General features: G+C 42.6%; 1 protein-coding gene across 1 annotated transcript in view; it reads right to left on the bottom strand.

Annotated features, from left to right (window-relative positions):
• Positions 1 to 322: 322 nt before the first annotated feature.
• SETD7 (SET domain containing 7, histone lysine methyltransferase) overlaps positions 323 to 15,434 on the bottom strand; it is a 45,134-nt gene continuing 30,022 nt past the window's right edge. Inside the window, exons 7-9 of the mRNA XM_023636526.2 lie at positions 13,086 to 13,203; positions 10,061 to 10,218; positions 323 to 6,106 (exon numbers count right to left, since the gene is read on the bottom strand). Coding sequence (XP_023492294.2) covers positions 5,926 to 6,106; positions 10,061 to 10,218; positions 13,086 to 13,203 — 457 coding nt within the window. The 3' untranslated portion in view covers positions 323 to 5,925. The remainder of the gene's footprint in view (positions 6,107 to 10,060; positions 10,219 to 13,085; positions 13,204 to 15,434) is intronic.

Below are 15,434 nucleotides of genomic sequence, written 5' to 3'. Positions count from 1 at the left end.
GATATTTCGCCTGATCATCTTATTTGCATTCAATACACTGAATATTGATATAGGCAATCAGACATTTTTGGTTGATGTTGCTAATTTTTCTGGATTCTTGGGTGTATGTGGAGTCACATCAAATATACAGCAAGCTTCTAATCTTTCTACACCCCTCCTCAGGTCTTACTGTCATGTATTGAAAGTGGTAAATAGTTAATCACATTTTTAAACAACTTAAAATGTAAAGTTTGCTTTGTCATTTAAATATACAGGTAGGCGTACCATAAGAGAAACGTTACTGCCTTTCTGCCCTTGACAACCAAAGGAAGACAATGACAGATGATTGTATATTTTGTTTAATACTTGCATTGTTTCTATAGCGCAATTATAGCAATCTTTAAATTTACTTTTCATTACAAATATTTGTCAAGTTTTGTTTCAGAAACATTTTTCCAACTCTCTTGCACATGCACCCAGACACACTACAAAAAACTCATTCATAACACAGTAAGGGCAAACATTATTCATGTAAACATCTTTCATTAATTTCCCATAATTTAAAAAAATCATAGAATTATAGATATTGAATAAGGCTCATAGATTTAGTTCAAATTCCACAAAAGACCAATCAAAGATGCTCGTTAACTGTGATGGGGTTAACTTTTGGTTGCAATACATGCTGAAAGTGTACCCCTGGCTTCCGATCCTTAAACATACCTCACAACCTAATGAATGCATTTCAGGATAGAAAAAGAACATAGAAAACCCAGGAGGAAAACCTTTTGAAGTAGGGAGCTCAGAACCATGAACCTAATTTCTACTATGATAAGGAGGCATTATGTAGTCCCTGTAGTTTCTCAATACATGAATCGAGATTAATTATAGTAACCCAAAATTTAGCCAAGTCGATATGTTAAGATACATTGGCATGTGTGGACATATTGCTAGTATACACAGTGAAAATTTGTCATGATATTTATCGTTTCATTATATCCAGGACCAAAGCAGGAAAAAAAAAAACCCACTCAAGTTGAATATCATTATGAAGGAGTGTTCTAATAACGTAAGAGTCAGGAGAGTTGGGAGGTATGTCCTAGGGATGTGATTGGTCTTGATATTAAAACAACTTCTAACACGGTGTGTAAAGTCACAGACAGAGGAAGCAAGGATTTGCGTTATCCGAGGACGTCTCTCTCTGGCTGGAAGTTTGGTGCTTAGGTGCATAGTCTCCCAGAGCCGAGACAGGAAATGTACTGTGCTGAGAAATGGGCCCCTTGCCAGCTGCTCCCTGCTCCTTCCTCTCTGCGAGGTGGAGGTCAGGAGGCAGGGACTGCTGGCAAAACCGTGAAGTCCCACCCTGGGGTCTGCACCCCAACTCCACTGAGGGCAGCCTCCCTGACATGTGTGACTAGGCAGTAAGGGTGGCGGTTGATGGTGGCCAGAAAACCCAGTTCCGAGGTTCCCACGGCCATGTCTGGCTTCTGATTCTGCTGCCCTGCAAAGAAATTGTGCTCCGGATAACTGCACCGGTGCCTCTAATGCCTCTGATTCACTCCCAGGCCCTCCCAGGCCTGGAGCGATGTCACTGAAAGGTGGACAAGCCTCCACGAGCACCTAACTTACACCAGGAAGCGGCTGAGGCACTGGGGAAACCTACAGCTCTCTCCACGTCAGATGCAACCACGCAGGGAAGTTGCCATGAGTCAGAGTTATTTGTAGGCTTTTGGTTTTTAAAAAATCAAAATTGATCTGCATTGTATCTCAATAGACTCAGATAATTCTCACCAAAAATTTTGTAATTTGTTTAAATAGCACTGGAATAATTCAACTTCATTTAAATATATTCATTCTACCGTGAAAATATTTCATACAAACATCTATGTACATACAAACACATTAAAATTTGTGAAAAGGGTTTAGACCCCTGTGGTTGTATGGCTTGAAATAGTTTCATTGCTTTGAATAGGTATGCACACATTTGGCAAAATAAAACTATTAAAATTTAGGATTTTTAAAATAAAAAGTGACCCCGAGGCTCCAAATTCCTGAAGGGAAAGATCAAAGAAAAAACAATCTATCAAGGTACCTCAAGTAGACATAAAGTTAATATAGTTTGTGAACCTTTGATCTGTGGCAAATAAACATACAAACTACCGGTCTTGCAACATAGTTTTGCTTGTTTTGCTAAAACAAAAGATGTCTGGACTCTACATCATTACTCTGAAGACAGAAACTTGAGGCAACCGTTTTAAAACAAAGTAAATCAGAAAACCCTACCCTCTTGGGAGATCTTAAATGTATTTGACAGTGAGTGATTTACGATTTTATTTATGAAAGGAGAGTTACTAAAGTGCCTCATACTGTCTCACTGAGAAGACCACCCTTTAATTCACTGTTCACAGTTGCTGCAATTTGAATAGTTACGATTACATGCTGCAAATGGTTACTCTTGGCCTCCACCTTCAGGTTGTTGGTGACAAGGAAATAGTTTTTCAAGTGTGAAGAACCCGCAGGGGACAAATAAGTTTTAACTATGGCCCTAGACAGGTTCAAAGAGGTCTTGAAAAACGCATTTCCTTCCTCGTTTCTCATGTAGACCAGGGATGAAGCAGGTTAAAGTAAGAATAGGTTCTACAAAACTCAAGCCTTCCTCGCCTGTTGCTTTTAATCTCATCATTCTTTTGTGTCAGAAATTCAGTCCTTGCAGCTGTTTTGTTAGTCCATCCAAATGTCCATTTGGGGACATACTCCTACTGATTAGTTCCTATTTCTAAGTCTAACACAAGATAATATTTGTCATAGAAAAGCTGCTAAGGAAAGATCTAGTCATGCAGGAGTTGGACTGAGACAGCTCTGAGTGAATCTCCTCCAGACCATGGCATCATGCCCACTCACAGGCGCCCGCCATTTTTGGGGGAGAGCATAGTTCTCTCTTTCTTCCCCACCACATGGAATCTTCCAGATTTCTGCCACGATTATGATGCTGATGAGACTACCAGCTTCAGCAGCTTCCTGACATATTTCCTACCACAGTGGATGTAAAGACTCAGTAGAAAAATACATCCCGAGGTTTCCCCCCAAGACTTTGGCTCAAAGAAGGAACAAACCCTTACTTCCTTACCAGTTAATTCCTTACAGAACCTCAACCCCCTCGACTTCTTTACCTACCTACGGAACACAGTGAGTCTCAAGCTCCCCTCTGATTCCACCCTGTGACGAAGCCTTACATTTGGAAGTGTGTGTGCGTGGGGGGGGGTGGGGGTTGGAGGGGTGGAGAAGCAGGAGCGACGGAGCCAGACATGGACACAGGATTAGTGGAGAGAGGTACACACAGAGGGTCCGAAGGCCACACACAGCCTGAGGGACTAGCTAGAGAGGAGAGGGGCTCCCATCACGGAGGGAGAGACAGTAACTGAGCTGGAGAGATCAGCTGGGGGTATTGTTACATACAGGCGCCCAGGTGTTCTCACAGACAAGAGAGAACGAGGAACGAGAGAGGGCAGGAGAAAGAAGAGCCAGAAGACATAGGAACAGAGGAGGGAGAAAGAGATGCTCGACTTGGGTGTATTGTTTCCTCTGACTTGTCTGAAGGTCACAGACACGATGCTGGGTTTTAAACTCAGAGTTATCATTCAACATCTAATTGAAAAATGGATTAGTTGGTTAACCACTACTTAGGACTCTTAAAAAAATTCCATTTGAATGGGGTAATCAGAGTAGCCTATTACGACAGAAATTATAGCCCACTGCAGCCTCCACCAGGGCAATATCGCCCTCAGAATGGAAATCATTCAAAGCGGAGCTGTACCGGAGTGCGATCTGCGCCATCCCTTCCCTGACCTCACTCCCTGACCTGGTTCCACCACCCCACGGACTGGGGTTAATCAAAGCCATCTTTCTCCTGAAGACAGTCACTCACTTTGGGAGCATTTGAATTAAAGCACCTATCAGAAGACAAGTCCCAGGACTCTGTCCATCTGTCACAGTTTACAGAACGGTCTCTTTCTACAGAATAGAAGCAATCCTGTCCTGGTGCCTTTTAATCTAAAACTCTATTCAGTTCCCTTTGTGGGAGATCTTTCTGGCAACCCTGACAACTTCTCATGTGTGAACCATCAGCTTTTTGCCCTGAAACCACTGCCACCTAGTTGCACCACATGCATCGCGTGCACGGGCAGCGTGCTCGGCTCTGCTGGACAGAGGGGAGCTGCTGGAAGCCTCGCCTTGTAAAGAGGGAAGGGCTGCTTCTGTCACTGACTTGAGGGCTGAATCCCACGCCCAGGGGCTGCCTGAAACGCAAGTTGTGAGCAGCCCTGGACCAAGCACTTCTGTTAAATTCTTCCTAAGAGCAATGTGTAACTGACAAGAAATAGCAGACTTCCTTCTGTCTGTTTCTTTACTCTTCACCCACTCCCGGCAAGCCTTCTCTACTCAGCCAGAGCTCGCTATTGGCTACAGCTTGGAAGGCTTTAGCTTTCAAGACCAAACTGGCTCAGGCAACAGGTGCCACCATTGACAGTTGCGGGTCGGAGCAACTGCTGCTCTCCAGACCTCCCAGCTGCTTCGTTGAGGCATCAAAAGAAGACACAGCTATGGCATGTGGTGAGGACACTTACAAAAACCCAAAACTCTCAGAATTCATTCAGAGCAATCCCAGTTATGTTACATACCTAATTAGCTAAACTAAAAAACAGGGTTTTTCTCCTTATTTCTGCAGTTGTGATTACACATATGGCTTGCAAAATGGCTGAAATGCTATTGATATAGTTGCTTTTAAACTATACAGGTGTTATTCTTAATTCACAATGCCTTGAAGCAGGTAAGTGTTTTAAAATTACAACGATGAAGAGTTTTAGCGTTAAGGTTTGATTTGTACCTAGTGACCAGTTTGTCTCTCTTAATAGTAGCAATTAAAACAAATCAACGTTTGAATTCTGTGTTAGAATTCAAGTTTGCTATTTGACTTTTGAATTCAATGCACTGGGCCACAAGCCAGACTGCTCTATGTTATGTACATTTAATGTGTACCCAAGGAGAAAAAATTACTAGCACTATTAAAGATATTGCAAAATTGCCACAGTTACTGCTTAGAAATACTAATTTCCTTCTCTTCTTTCTTAAAGTATATATTACAACTCTTCCATAACTTAATGCAAACAAAGTAAATTCATTTCTTCTCACATCTTAAAGCAAAGATATCTTTGTTTACATGCGAGAATAATAATTCTATAATAATACCCCGGCACTATGAGCCAGATCTTTATATTAGGACATAATAATGAAACAATGAGAGAGAAAGAGCCAGAGAGACCTACACACTGGCACAGACACAAAATCCATTTGGAAGTTTTCTCTTGTGAAAGATATCTAAGAGAATAGGACAGAGGGGTGAAATGACTCAAAAAATGGGATTCTGTTTGCTAGGGAAAAAACAAAGCCATTCTATTGCAAGATACAGATCAAAGGTTAAAAGGCAAATTATACTACATTTAGAGAATAAAAATGTAGTAATTCTCCAGCCTCCACACGGCACGGATGCAAGTGTGAGAACACAGTTTGCATCGGCCATAGGAAAAAAATCAAGGAAAAACCACTGACTAAAAACGACTGAAAAAAACCCCTTTCCCTTTTTCAGTCTAATCATTTGGCATCTCTGGATGTGGTACAGATTTAGACTTGAACCACCCAAGAACATCACGCTGTCTTATGTCAAGTGCTCGACAATACCTCTCAGTAGGACTTTGTTGCAAGGCTAGCTAATTTTAAATCTGGTATGAGTAATACAGTCAAACCTAGTTAGTATGCGAGAAAGTCGTTGCTAACGCAGAGTGAGAGGATGTGATGTCACAGCATGAGCAGTCCCTGGTTGTCCCGTTGTCAGATAAACGTAGTGCATAGATCCAAGTTTCTATTCCAGGTCTCTGAAGCCCAGAGCCAGGCCTTTCACTTCTGCTGGGTGGCCTGGAAGGCCTTCAGCTCCACCTGGTACCACTCAGGAGCTTCAGGCCCACTCTTCCCTGGGGGGCTGTGGTCATAGCCATAGGCAACGGTGAGCTCCTCATCGGCCTCCACAGCTCGCAGGGTGCGGATGCATTTGATGGGCCCAAAACGGGGGTGGACAAACCTAGACATCAAGAGGCGAACAGTCAATCCCGGGCCAGACCAGGAGGTTAGAAGCAAAGGCTAGGGGGTGCTGATGCAGGAATCACCCATGTGCTCCTCCCTGGACACCACTGAGAGGTCCTCACGGTGTGGTGCACAGATCAGCCAGCATCCACTTCACCTGGGAGCGTGCTAGTGATGTGGAGAATCTCAGCCCCACTCAGACCTGCTGAATTGGAATCTGCATTTTAACAACACCCCAAGGTGGTTCATATGCACATTAAAGTTTTAAAAGCACTGTTCTATCTTCCTTTTTGAGCATATCTGGCACTCTGTATTTATAAACCAACGATCGTGGTCAACAACAATCTACCCTTAATGAGAAATAGGATCCTGAGCAGCCTATCAGCATTTCAGCTCACCTGGTCTGTAGCATCAGATTACCTGGCTGGACCTCAGGTGGCGAAAGGCTTTTCCAGAGCACTTTTGGAGTTCTAAGAAATAGCCCTGTGGATTTTCAAAAGCGAAAACTCTGTATTCCACTCTATGTGTATAGAGGAAGTATTATTTTCTAGCATAAAAGTAGACGAAGATTTCTTTCTAAGAGAGAAGTCCAGACCTCTCTACCCACCTGATTCTTTAATATTTCCCTGTGATGCCTTCTGTGAAGGGAGCAGCATCTCATCATGTAACAACTCCTCTCGGAACAAGAGGCTGGCTAACGCTATGACTGTGTTCCTCTGCCAAAGGCTCCCAACCCACTTCACCGGCACAGCTCCCTGCAGGAGCTAAGCTATTCAGGGAATAAGTAAGTAATAGACGTGGTTCCCCTAACAGCTGCCGAATCCCAAGACGCAAGGCATGGCCAGAAAGAACTTAGCTTTATTTTTATATGCTCCTGGTCAATCTCAGTCATTTATAGTCACATTTTGAACAAAGGGCACCGAGACACCAAAGGAGAAGTTTCCAGGCCCTAAGTCAGATTGGCATGTGGGGTATGCTGGTTAGTATGTAGCTGGTTCCCTCCACCGGTGGTGAGAAAGGAGTATTTCTGCAGTTTAGGGGCATCTTTTATGTAGGGGAAAAAGGAACAACTTTTCCCTCACTCCAAGGGGGCCTCCATGTCCACCTTACTGGGTGTCATGTTTCCTGGAAAGTACACTTGACTTGGGGTCAGAAGACTGGTGTGAGTCCTGAGTCCAGACATTCTTACTGCCTCCTCTTGGAAAACTCACCTCCGTATGTCAGAATCTCACCTTCCCCATCTGCAAAATCATAGTACTAGTAATCTTTATCCTACAAGAGTCTTTGTGGTGACAAAATAGGATCACATATATAAAGCACTTCATACAGTGCCTGGCACAAAGTGAGGACTCAACTAATATTAGTTATGACGTGTGTGTATGTGCGCGCGCATGCGTGTGCACAGAATTCTCACACTGTCCTCCAAAACAGAGGAGATCCCTGGACCAGGCATTTGGGAATTCCTTACTAAAATCACAATTCTTTGTCTCTAAATTAAAATATTTCATTAAAATTAATTCTCCTGAAATGGAGCTCTCGTTCATTTTCTGGGACACTGAAAAAATCCTGTGAGAAGCCTAAGACTTCTCTTATAATCCTCTCGTATTTTCATTTTCCTGCTCATTCTCATTATTTTCAGAGAGCAGAAGATGGGCAGCCTGAAAAGAAAGAACTCCATTTCAGGGCTGATTCTTCAAGCTGGCACTAAGGTACCCGGTGAAGAGCCCTTTGACTGAGAGACCTGCGCTTCCTGTCTGTGACCTGGGAGAGTCAGACTCGCTGCCTCACGGAGTTACTGGGAAAACTGAATAAGATAATGCATGAGAAGCACAGCAGTGACCTGGAGTAAGAGCTCAGCAAATGTTAACCGCACGATCAGCTGTCAAACCAAACCTCTGCACCAAATGGTTTGGGACCCTTGTCAACATGTCACCTATATTTACAGCTGGGAAAGTAACTCTTGTCTATTTGTCCATTTGGCATTTTGTACTATAGTTAAAACAGCTTGCAGAAGTGTTGTTTTGTTTATTTGAAAGTGTGCATAACAACACCAATGATTTTAGGAACAAACGAATGCCATGAATTGGTATCTAAATTTTATATTTGATTATTATTCAGGTAGTCTTCCCATTACCCCAAATAACTAATTGGTCACATTGGGCTTGGGGAAAAAACCCTGAAGAGTACAAGGACTTGATTTTGCACAATTGGTTCCTTCTCTTGTCTCCTGTGCTCTCTTCTTTTTGGTGAGAAAAATCACATCCTTGCAATGAAATCACAGAACTCATTTGTTTTAAAAGAATAGTCTATGTAGCATTTATTATTGTTAGTTACCGCTGCTTTAAAGTGTTGTTTTTAAGCTGTTTGCAGCTTGGAACTATGCTTTGGCCTCATTCACAGTGGCCACGAAAGCCATGGAATTAATAACAGTGTCAGTTTCATTTCACATGACACATGTCCCTTGCCATTTCTACCCGCCCTTTAAACAGAAGTTGTAGCTTCAGTACTTGCTATTGGCTGCCAAGGAGAGCAAGTCACTGCCAGAACAATTTTTTAAGCCATCTCAGGGATGCAAGAAGGGACATTCAAATCCTGGCAGTTTTCCTACAGACTAAATGCACATGATCTGGTCCTGCTTATGTTAACACCCTAGAGGACTGAGGGACTGCGAGCTATAGCTGAGCAGAAGAGGTTGCACACAGCTCTCAGGCTCCCAGGAAGAACTAGCATTCTCAGGCTGAGCTAAGGAGAGCAATGCCGATAGTATAAAGAATCCCACCTGTATCCTTTAAGGAATAGTTGGGGATGCTTGACTACGGGAAGAGAAAATTTAGGGGTCACATGAAAACTACTAAAATATTTGTAAGGCTCCTCCGTGGAAGAGAGATTGACACAGTGCACAAGAAATAAAGGGAGATAAGTAGGGCCAAGGGCTGGATGTTACAAGGAAACCCATTTGGGCTCAATAGAAAGAACTTTCTAATCATCAGAGTCCAAAAGCTAATTCCATAATATCTATTTCAGTCTGTCCAGATAGCCACCTTTGTGGATAACAGTAAGCTCCTATTCAATGGAAATTTCCAAAAAGACATTCAATGAGCACTTGTAAGGAGAGGCCCAAACCCCAAGAGAGTGGCAAGATTATTTGATTTTTTAAAAAATAGCAGCTTTGCTGAGATATAATTCACATATCATAAAATTCATCCAATTTAAGGGTGCAATTCAGTGGTTTTCAGTTGTGCAACCATCACCACTATCTGATTTTATAAACTTCTGTCACCTTCAAAAGAAACCCCATATTCATTAACCATCAACCCCCATTTACCCCACTCCCCCTAGCTCTAGGCAACCACTGATCTACATTCTGTCTGCATGAATTTAACTATAGCAGACAGTTCATATAAACGGAATCATACATTGTGTGTTCTTTGGTGACTAGCTTCTTGCACTTAGTCCAATTTTCAAGGCTCATCCATGTTGTGGAATGTCAGTATTTCATTCCTCTTTATTGTCAAATAACAGGGACTCGTTGATTTTGCAGGTCTTCTCCCACACTAAGACCTCATGCTCTAGACTTAGCATTTTATTTTCCTCCTTCCTTTCATATCATCAGAGGGTTCCCTAATCTCCATTGTGCAGAGTAAGTTCAATTTTTACTATTATTTCAAATAACACTATCCTTAACTTTCCAGAATGAGGCAATTGAACAACAAAAAGCTGCAATAAAACAGCCACCACTAAGTATAGTGTTTCTATAACATTTCTACTCTTTGAAGCACTTTTCCACGTCCTAGCCTGCCAGGGCCAGAGTGGGGCTGTTTAGATTCTGAATTTCAAGTCACAACCGAGAGGCCCCCCGCAGAGGACCTGGGTCATTCTGAGGGAGGGGACTTCTCCTCGGTCTCAGGGCCCTGAGGCAGAGATCTGCCCAGCGGCTCGGTATGACACTTACATATCGTAGATGCAGTTTGGAGTGAAGGAGTGATTTGCCTTGTGTCCCAAGGAGGCACAGTACTTGGATACGTGGTTGAAGGGCTCAGGCACATCAATGACCGTTTCTTCATCGAGGGAGAGAGTGTTCCCATTCAGGGCCCAGTCCCTGCTGTCAACCTGTGGAAAACAAGAAAGTGGACCTTAGAGACGACGCGTCTCCCAAGAGTCCAAAGGACATCAGGGATATTAACTCCTTTATCCCTAAACTTCATGGTTTGAGTGCCACACACGTGAAAAGAGCCTAAGGCATCCCTCTGCACACTGATGGGACAAAAGGCATCTGTGGGCAGCATCAGGCAGCTCAACATACTATTTCTTGATTTTCCCCATCTTATATGAAAAAAAGGATTTCAAGTCCCTTACAAAGACATACAGAAATATAACCAGATACCTTGAATTAAAAGTAGGTGAGTGTTATATAAATGAGCCAAAGATGGCTTCTATGTATTGGCTCCTAGGTTGTTTATTTCTTCACTGCACACTGAGACCTGGTACCTCAAAAGCCCACAGCACCAAACTCAAATTTTTACTCATCCAATTGCTTTTTAAATAACAAACAAGGCAGAGCTTTAGCCATTTAGAGTCTGCTTTCATGGCAGACCTCACAAAACCTCACACCACGTCTGCTAGCAATAGATAAGATAAACCCAGGACCATAAAGACCCCAGACTATAGCTGTTGTTTGGAGCTCTCTGTCCCAGACTCCTCACCATGCTGCACGTCACCTAGACATGTAAGCCCCCTCTCTGATCCCTCTCTTTCCCAGGAGTTCCCTGCCCTCCTCCTCTCTGGATGGTGGCCCTTGAGCCATAAGCCTCTGAATGGTCTAATGCTGGGAGGACATCCCCTCTCATACAACACTGTCCAAGCGCTACCCAACACCCATAAAGCCTGTTGTGAGCCGCTGCCTCTTGTGGTCATATCTTTTTCTTTGATCAGCCCCTAAATCCCTTTAACCCCTGTAGTGAGAAGGAGGAGGCAAAAGAAAAACAAAAGTAATAACATCAAATGGAACAAGAAATAAAGGAATGCAAAACACTGTGCTCTAGGAAATTCCTACACCTTTGCTACAGGAGGGCAACCAACGTGACCAGCAGATAACATCACTGATTACCTATATGCTTTCTTATCTACAACAGGACTCCCTATCTGCAGCACAACCAACAGGCTTCCCCCTTTCCAATCCACTCCCAGCCAACACACCCCAGGATCTGTCGATACCAGAACAGCCTTTTGGAGTAAATAGGATCAAATATTGATACAAAACTATTGACTCTCAGAGATATACCATCTCTCTCATTTCTAAATTACAGTTATGCTTTTATTTGCATCTGATATTCACTCAACAGATATTCACTGAAAGCTATGACATGCCAGGCACTGTTCTAGGTGCAGGGGATACAGCAGTGATGTAAGCGGAAAAAAATCCTCATGGATCTTAATATCCCAGACCTGTCATGGGACACAGATAAACAGCCCTAGGTACCATCTACCTTATGTTGTCACTAGTTGTGTATTTGTCTTATCTCCCCAACAGAATCTAAATTTCATGAGGGCAAGGAGGGTGTCTCACTCATTTACACAGTACAACATAGTGAGTTTCAGCACAGAGCCAGATTCTGCTATTTGGAACCTGCTTGAACTCTGCTAGTTATTTGTGGCCTTGGGCAAATGGCTTAACCTCTCTGGGCTTCAGTTTCCTTATCTGTAAAATGTTTGAACAAATAAACTATATGTCAATGTCCTGAGCCACCTTTCATACGCTGAATTCCTTGGACTTTCTGGACTGTTGATACAGAGGTCTGGCCATCACAAGGGGACACTGTGTGCCAGACCACACCTCAGTTTGGGTGCACTGACATCTTTGCCTGTGCAAAGTGCTCTGAATGTGCAATAACTCGATTATTTCATGGCATTTGCCTCTTTATTATTCTACAGGAATAAGTAAAAAAGTGAAGACATGAAGGTGGAATATGAGCGATAAGCTTCAGTCCCATGCTCTTGATGCAATGAGACCAGGATAGAGAGCTCTCGCTGTGCTCAGAGCATCGAACTTTTTGCCATTAAGCAGACACTTAAGGAAGTTAACTGTGAAGCGAAGAAACAAAAACAAAACACATGAAATCTGGGAAACGTATCAAAGATTGTGTCTTAAAGACAAGAGGTGATTCAACTCTAACTTTTTATTTTTAATTTTTTTGGCAATAGAACATTTCCTGGCAAGATGTAGACTACTGTACAGCTTTTGCACAAACAGAGCTAGGGCGCCTTCCTATAAAGCACCCTGCCCAAGATCATAAATTAATTACGGACAGCCCAATTGGATCTCAATTTTTCAGACACTAGGTGTAGTCCATTACAAAGCAACTACTGTGTCATTGACAGCACAATCCCACTTTCTATAAAATAGCTGTGGAACTTAAAAAAAAAAATCATATTAAGGCTCCACATAAGGAGGAAAATATCTGCTATAGACTGAATGTCTGTGTCTCCCCAAAATTGACATGTTGAAACCTCATCCCCAGTGTCATGGTAGTTGGAAGTGGGGCCTCTGGGAGGTGCTTGGTCATGAGGGCATGCAGAGCCCTCATGAATGGGATTAGTGCCCTTATAACAGAGGCCCCAGAGAGCTCTGTCATCCTTCTTGCCATGTGAGGTTGCAGTGAAAAGAGCGTTGTCTATGAACCAGGAAGTGGGCTTCACCAGACACCAGATCTGCTGACACCTTAATCATGGTCTTCCCCGCCTGCAGAATTGTGAGTAAATTTTTGTTGTTTATAAGCCACCCTGTCTACAATACTTTTGCTACAGCAGTCCAAAGCCTGTTATAAGACATGTCCAAGCAATTTTACCAAAAACCTAGCTGTTTGATCCATGATATTTCTAGTGAATATTAAAGTAAAGGGACTAATGAGAAAATTAAGAGTGTTTAAAACAAAGCCCTTTAACCAATCCGGTTGATTTTCCACTTTGACTCTACTCACCTCTTGGTGTGTAATTCGGACTCCATTATAAAAAGACATAACAGTATTAGGTCCCACTGCTACCTTTGAAAACAGTCCTTCTCCAGCACTGGAGATGAGAGATTCAGCAACATAAACCCTAAACAGAAAAAAGGGTCAAATAATAATTTTTTTTAGTCTGACATGTCACTCTTTATGTCAACCACCAAAATATCATTGTGGCTACTGAATCCAAAATGTTAGTACATAATAATCCAACGAGGAAGGAAGAAAAAAAAGTTAAACCACAAGATTTTGGCATTCGAAATTGAAGAACTCGTATTTAATGTCTCCTTTAGAGTGGTGTTTAAAAGTGTTCTCTAACAAGAGGGTTATTATTTTATATTCACAAAGTAACTCAGTGCTTGAGATAAGGTTTTTAAAAAAAATGTTATGTTTTTAGTTAATGACAATTTCACTGTCTTACTGGACAAGTAAAATACTTTCCAGAGCTAAAGCTATACCCAAGTTTATCAGTGCCAAATAGGAGGAAAAGACGGTTTTAATTAAGCCCCAAGATTAATCTCTTACATGAAAGAGTGACAAACAGTTAATAAAATATATCCCATAAGCACTTTCCAACAAAGGAGTTTATAATGGGTCAGCTAACTACAGCTGGAGGGCCAAATCTGGCTGCTGCTCATTTTTGTAAATAAAGCTTTATTGGAACACTGCCACACCTATTTGTTTGGTATTGTCTATTACTGCATTAGCATTACAAAGGCAGAGTTGAGTAGTTGCAATAGAGACCTACAAAGCCGAAAATATTTACTATGTGACCCTTTACAGAAAAAGTTTGCCAACCACTGGTTTATAAAAAAAAACGGCAGTCATGATTATGAAATTGAATTTAAGACAAGAGTACATGCTCCATCGACAGCAATTTCAGTTCTTCTGACACTCTGATGTAATGACTCTGGTGTAAATGATCATCTGTAACTTTTGTTACATAGATCTTATGCTTATTTAATGGACTGGAAGACTGAATTATTGCTTCCAACTCTACTCTCTCCCTGTGATAGAATTATACATCTTGCCACTTGGCCATGTGACCTCGTGGTGCTTCCTTCAGAGTGTGCAGAGGATATATCCCTGCCCGACTGACTTTGGGCTTGGCTGTATGATCTGCTTTGCTACTAGAACATTGGCAGGAGTGACTGCATGCTACCTCTCAGGTGTAAAGAAGCATGGCGAGTTTCTGCCAGCCTCCTTGGGTTTCCATTCATCTCCGCAAGAAGAAGATGCCCCAAGGGGCTGTTGCTCCTTTAGCCTGAGTCTTGGAATAAAAACGTGTGAAACAGACCTGAACTCAACTTGAAACCTGGAGTCCAGCCTAGTCCGGCTGAGCTGAGTTGAGCCCAGTCAAAAGTGGCTGAACCTCAGCCAATCAGCATAAAATAAAATGTTTGCTTTTGTAAATCACTGACAGGTTTAAGGGTATCATTATGCAGCATCATGACAAGGACAGTAACAAAAAAAAGATGGATACATATGGTTATGGTACTGCTGTGTTTTGGGGCTGGCAAGAAACCAAACCCTTCCCTCTGCAGATGGGCCACAGCCTCATGTCAAGAAAGAGGCCATTCATTCATAGTGATGTTGTGGTGTCAGCCCTGTCAGTTCAACCAGGCAAGAGGCCTATTCTCAGACAGGAACAAAACAGAAACTGAATGGAAGTCATGCTTACAAAGAGTGAGGCAAAGAGAAAACCAACTGCATAGGGCACTCTTCCTCATCAACAAGCCAGTTGCTAGGAAATGAGAATCCCAAGCCGGGTACCAGAGAAAGCCAAACTGAGAATCAAGAGCGAGAGTTTAGATGAAAGGGAACAGGACTTGACACGCTGGGAGTGAGCCTACAGAATCAGAGACTTGTAATTTATAAACTGGAATGTGTTTATGTTTCTTATATTTTCTTTGTTTCATTCCTGTCCCCGCTCAGTGAATAAAGAAATTATCTTATGTTCCAGACCCCCTCAGCTGAGCTAAGTAGAAAAGGGGGCATTCTGGTCCCTGCCTAGGCTAGAGCTTCAAAGAGTGTGAAATGCTCCTCTAGGGGCCAGCACGTGGCTGCAGCACAGATGGTGGCACCAGAGCCCGAAGAAAGGGGACACCTGGACAGGGCATGGCTGGCTGCCTGGCCCGACTGCTCTCTACGTAGAGCTTTCATTTGAGGACTGACCCACGGGCTGTTCTGTGCTTTATGGATGGAGGAACTCTCTTACAGGGCCAGATTCTATACAAGAATGATAACACTCTTCCTCAAAATATACAAATATTTTTTTCTGCTCAGGAACTTGGCCTGAGCAGAGAGCCACAGAAGAGCATTCGT

Source organism: Equus caballus, chromosome 2 (genome assembly GCF_041296265.1).
Source record: "Equus caballus isolate H_3958 breed thoroughbred chromosome 2, TB-T2T, whole genome shotgun sequence".
Taxonomy (NCBI): domain Eukaryota; kingdom Metazoa; phylum Chordata; class Mammalia; order Perissodactyla; family Equidae; genus Equus; species Equus caballus.
Note: the sequence above shows the minus strand (reverse complement) of the source record. Positions and strands in the feature narration are given on the sequence as shown.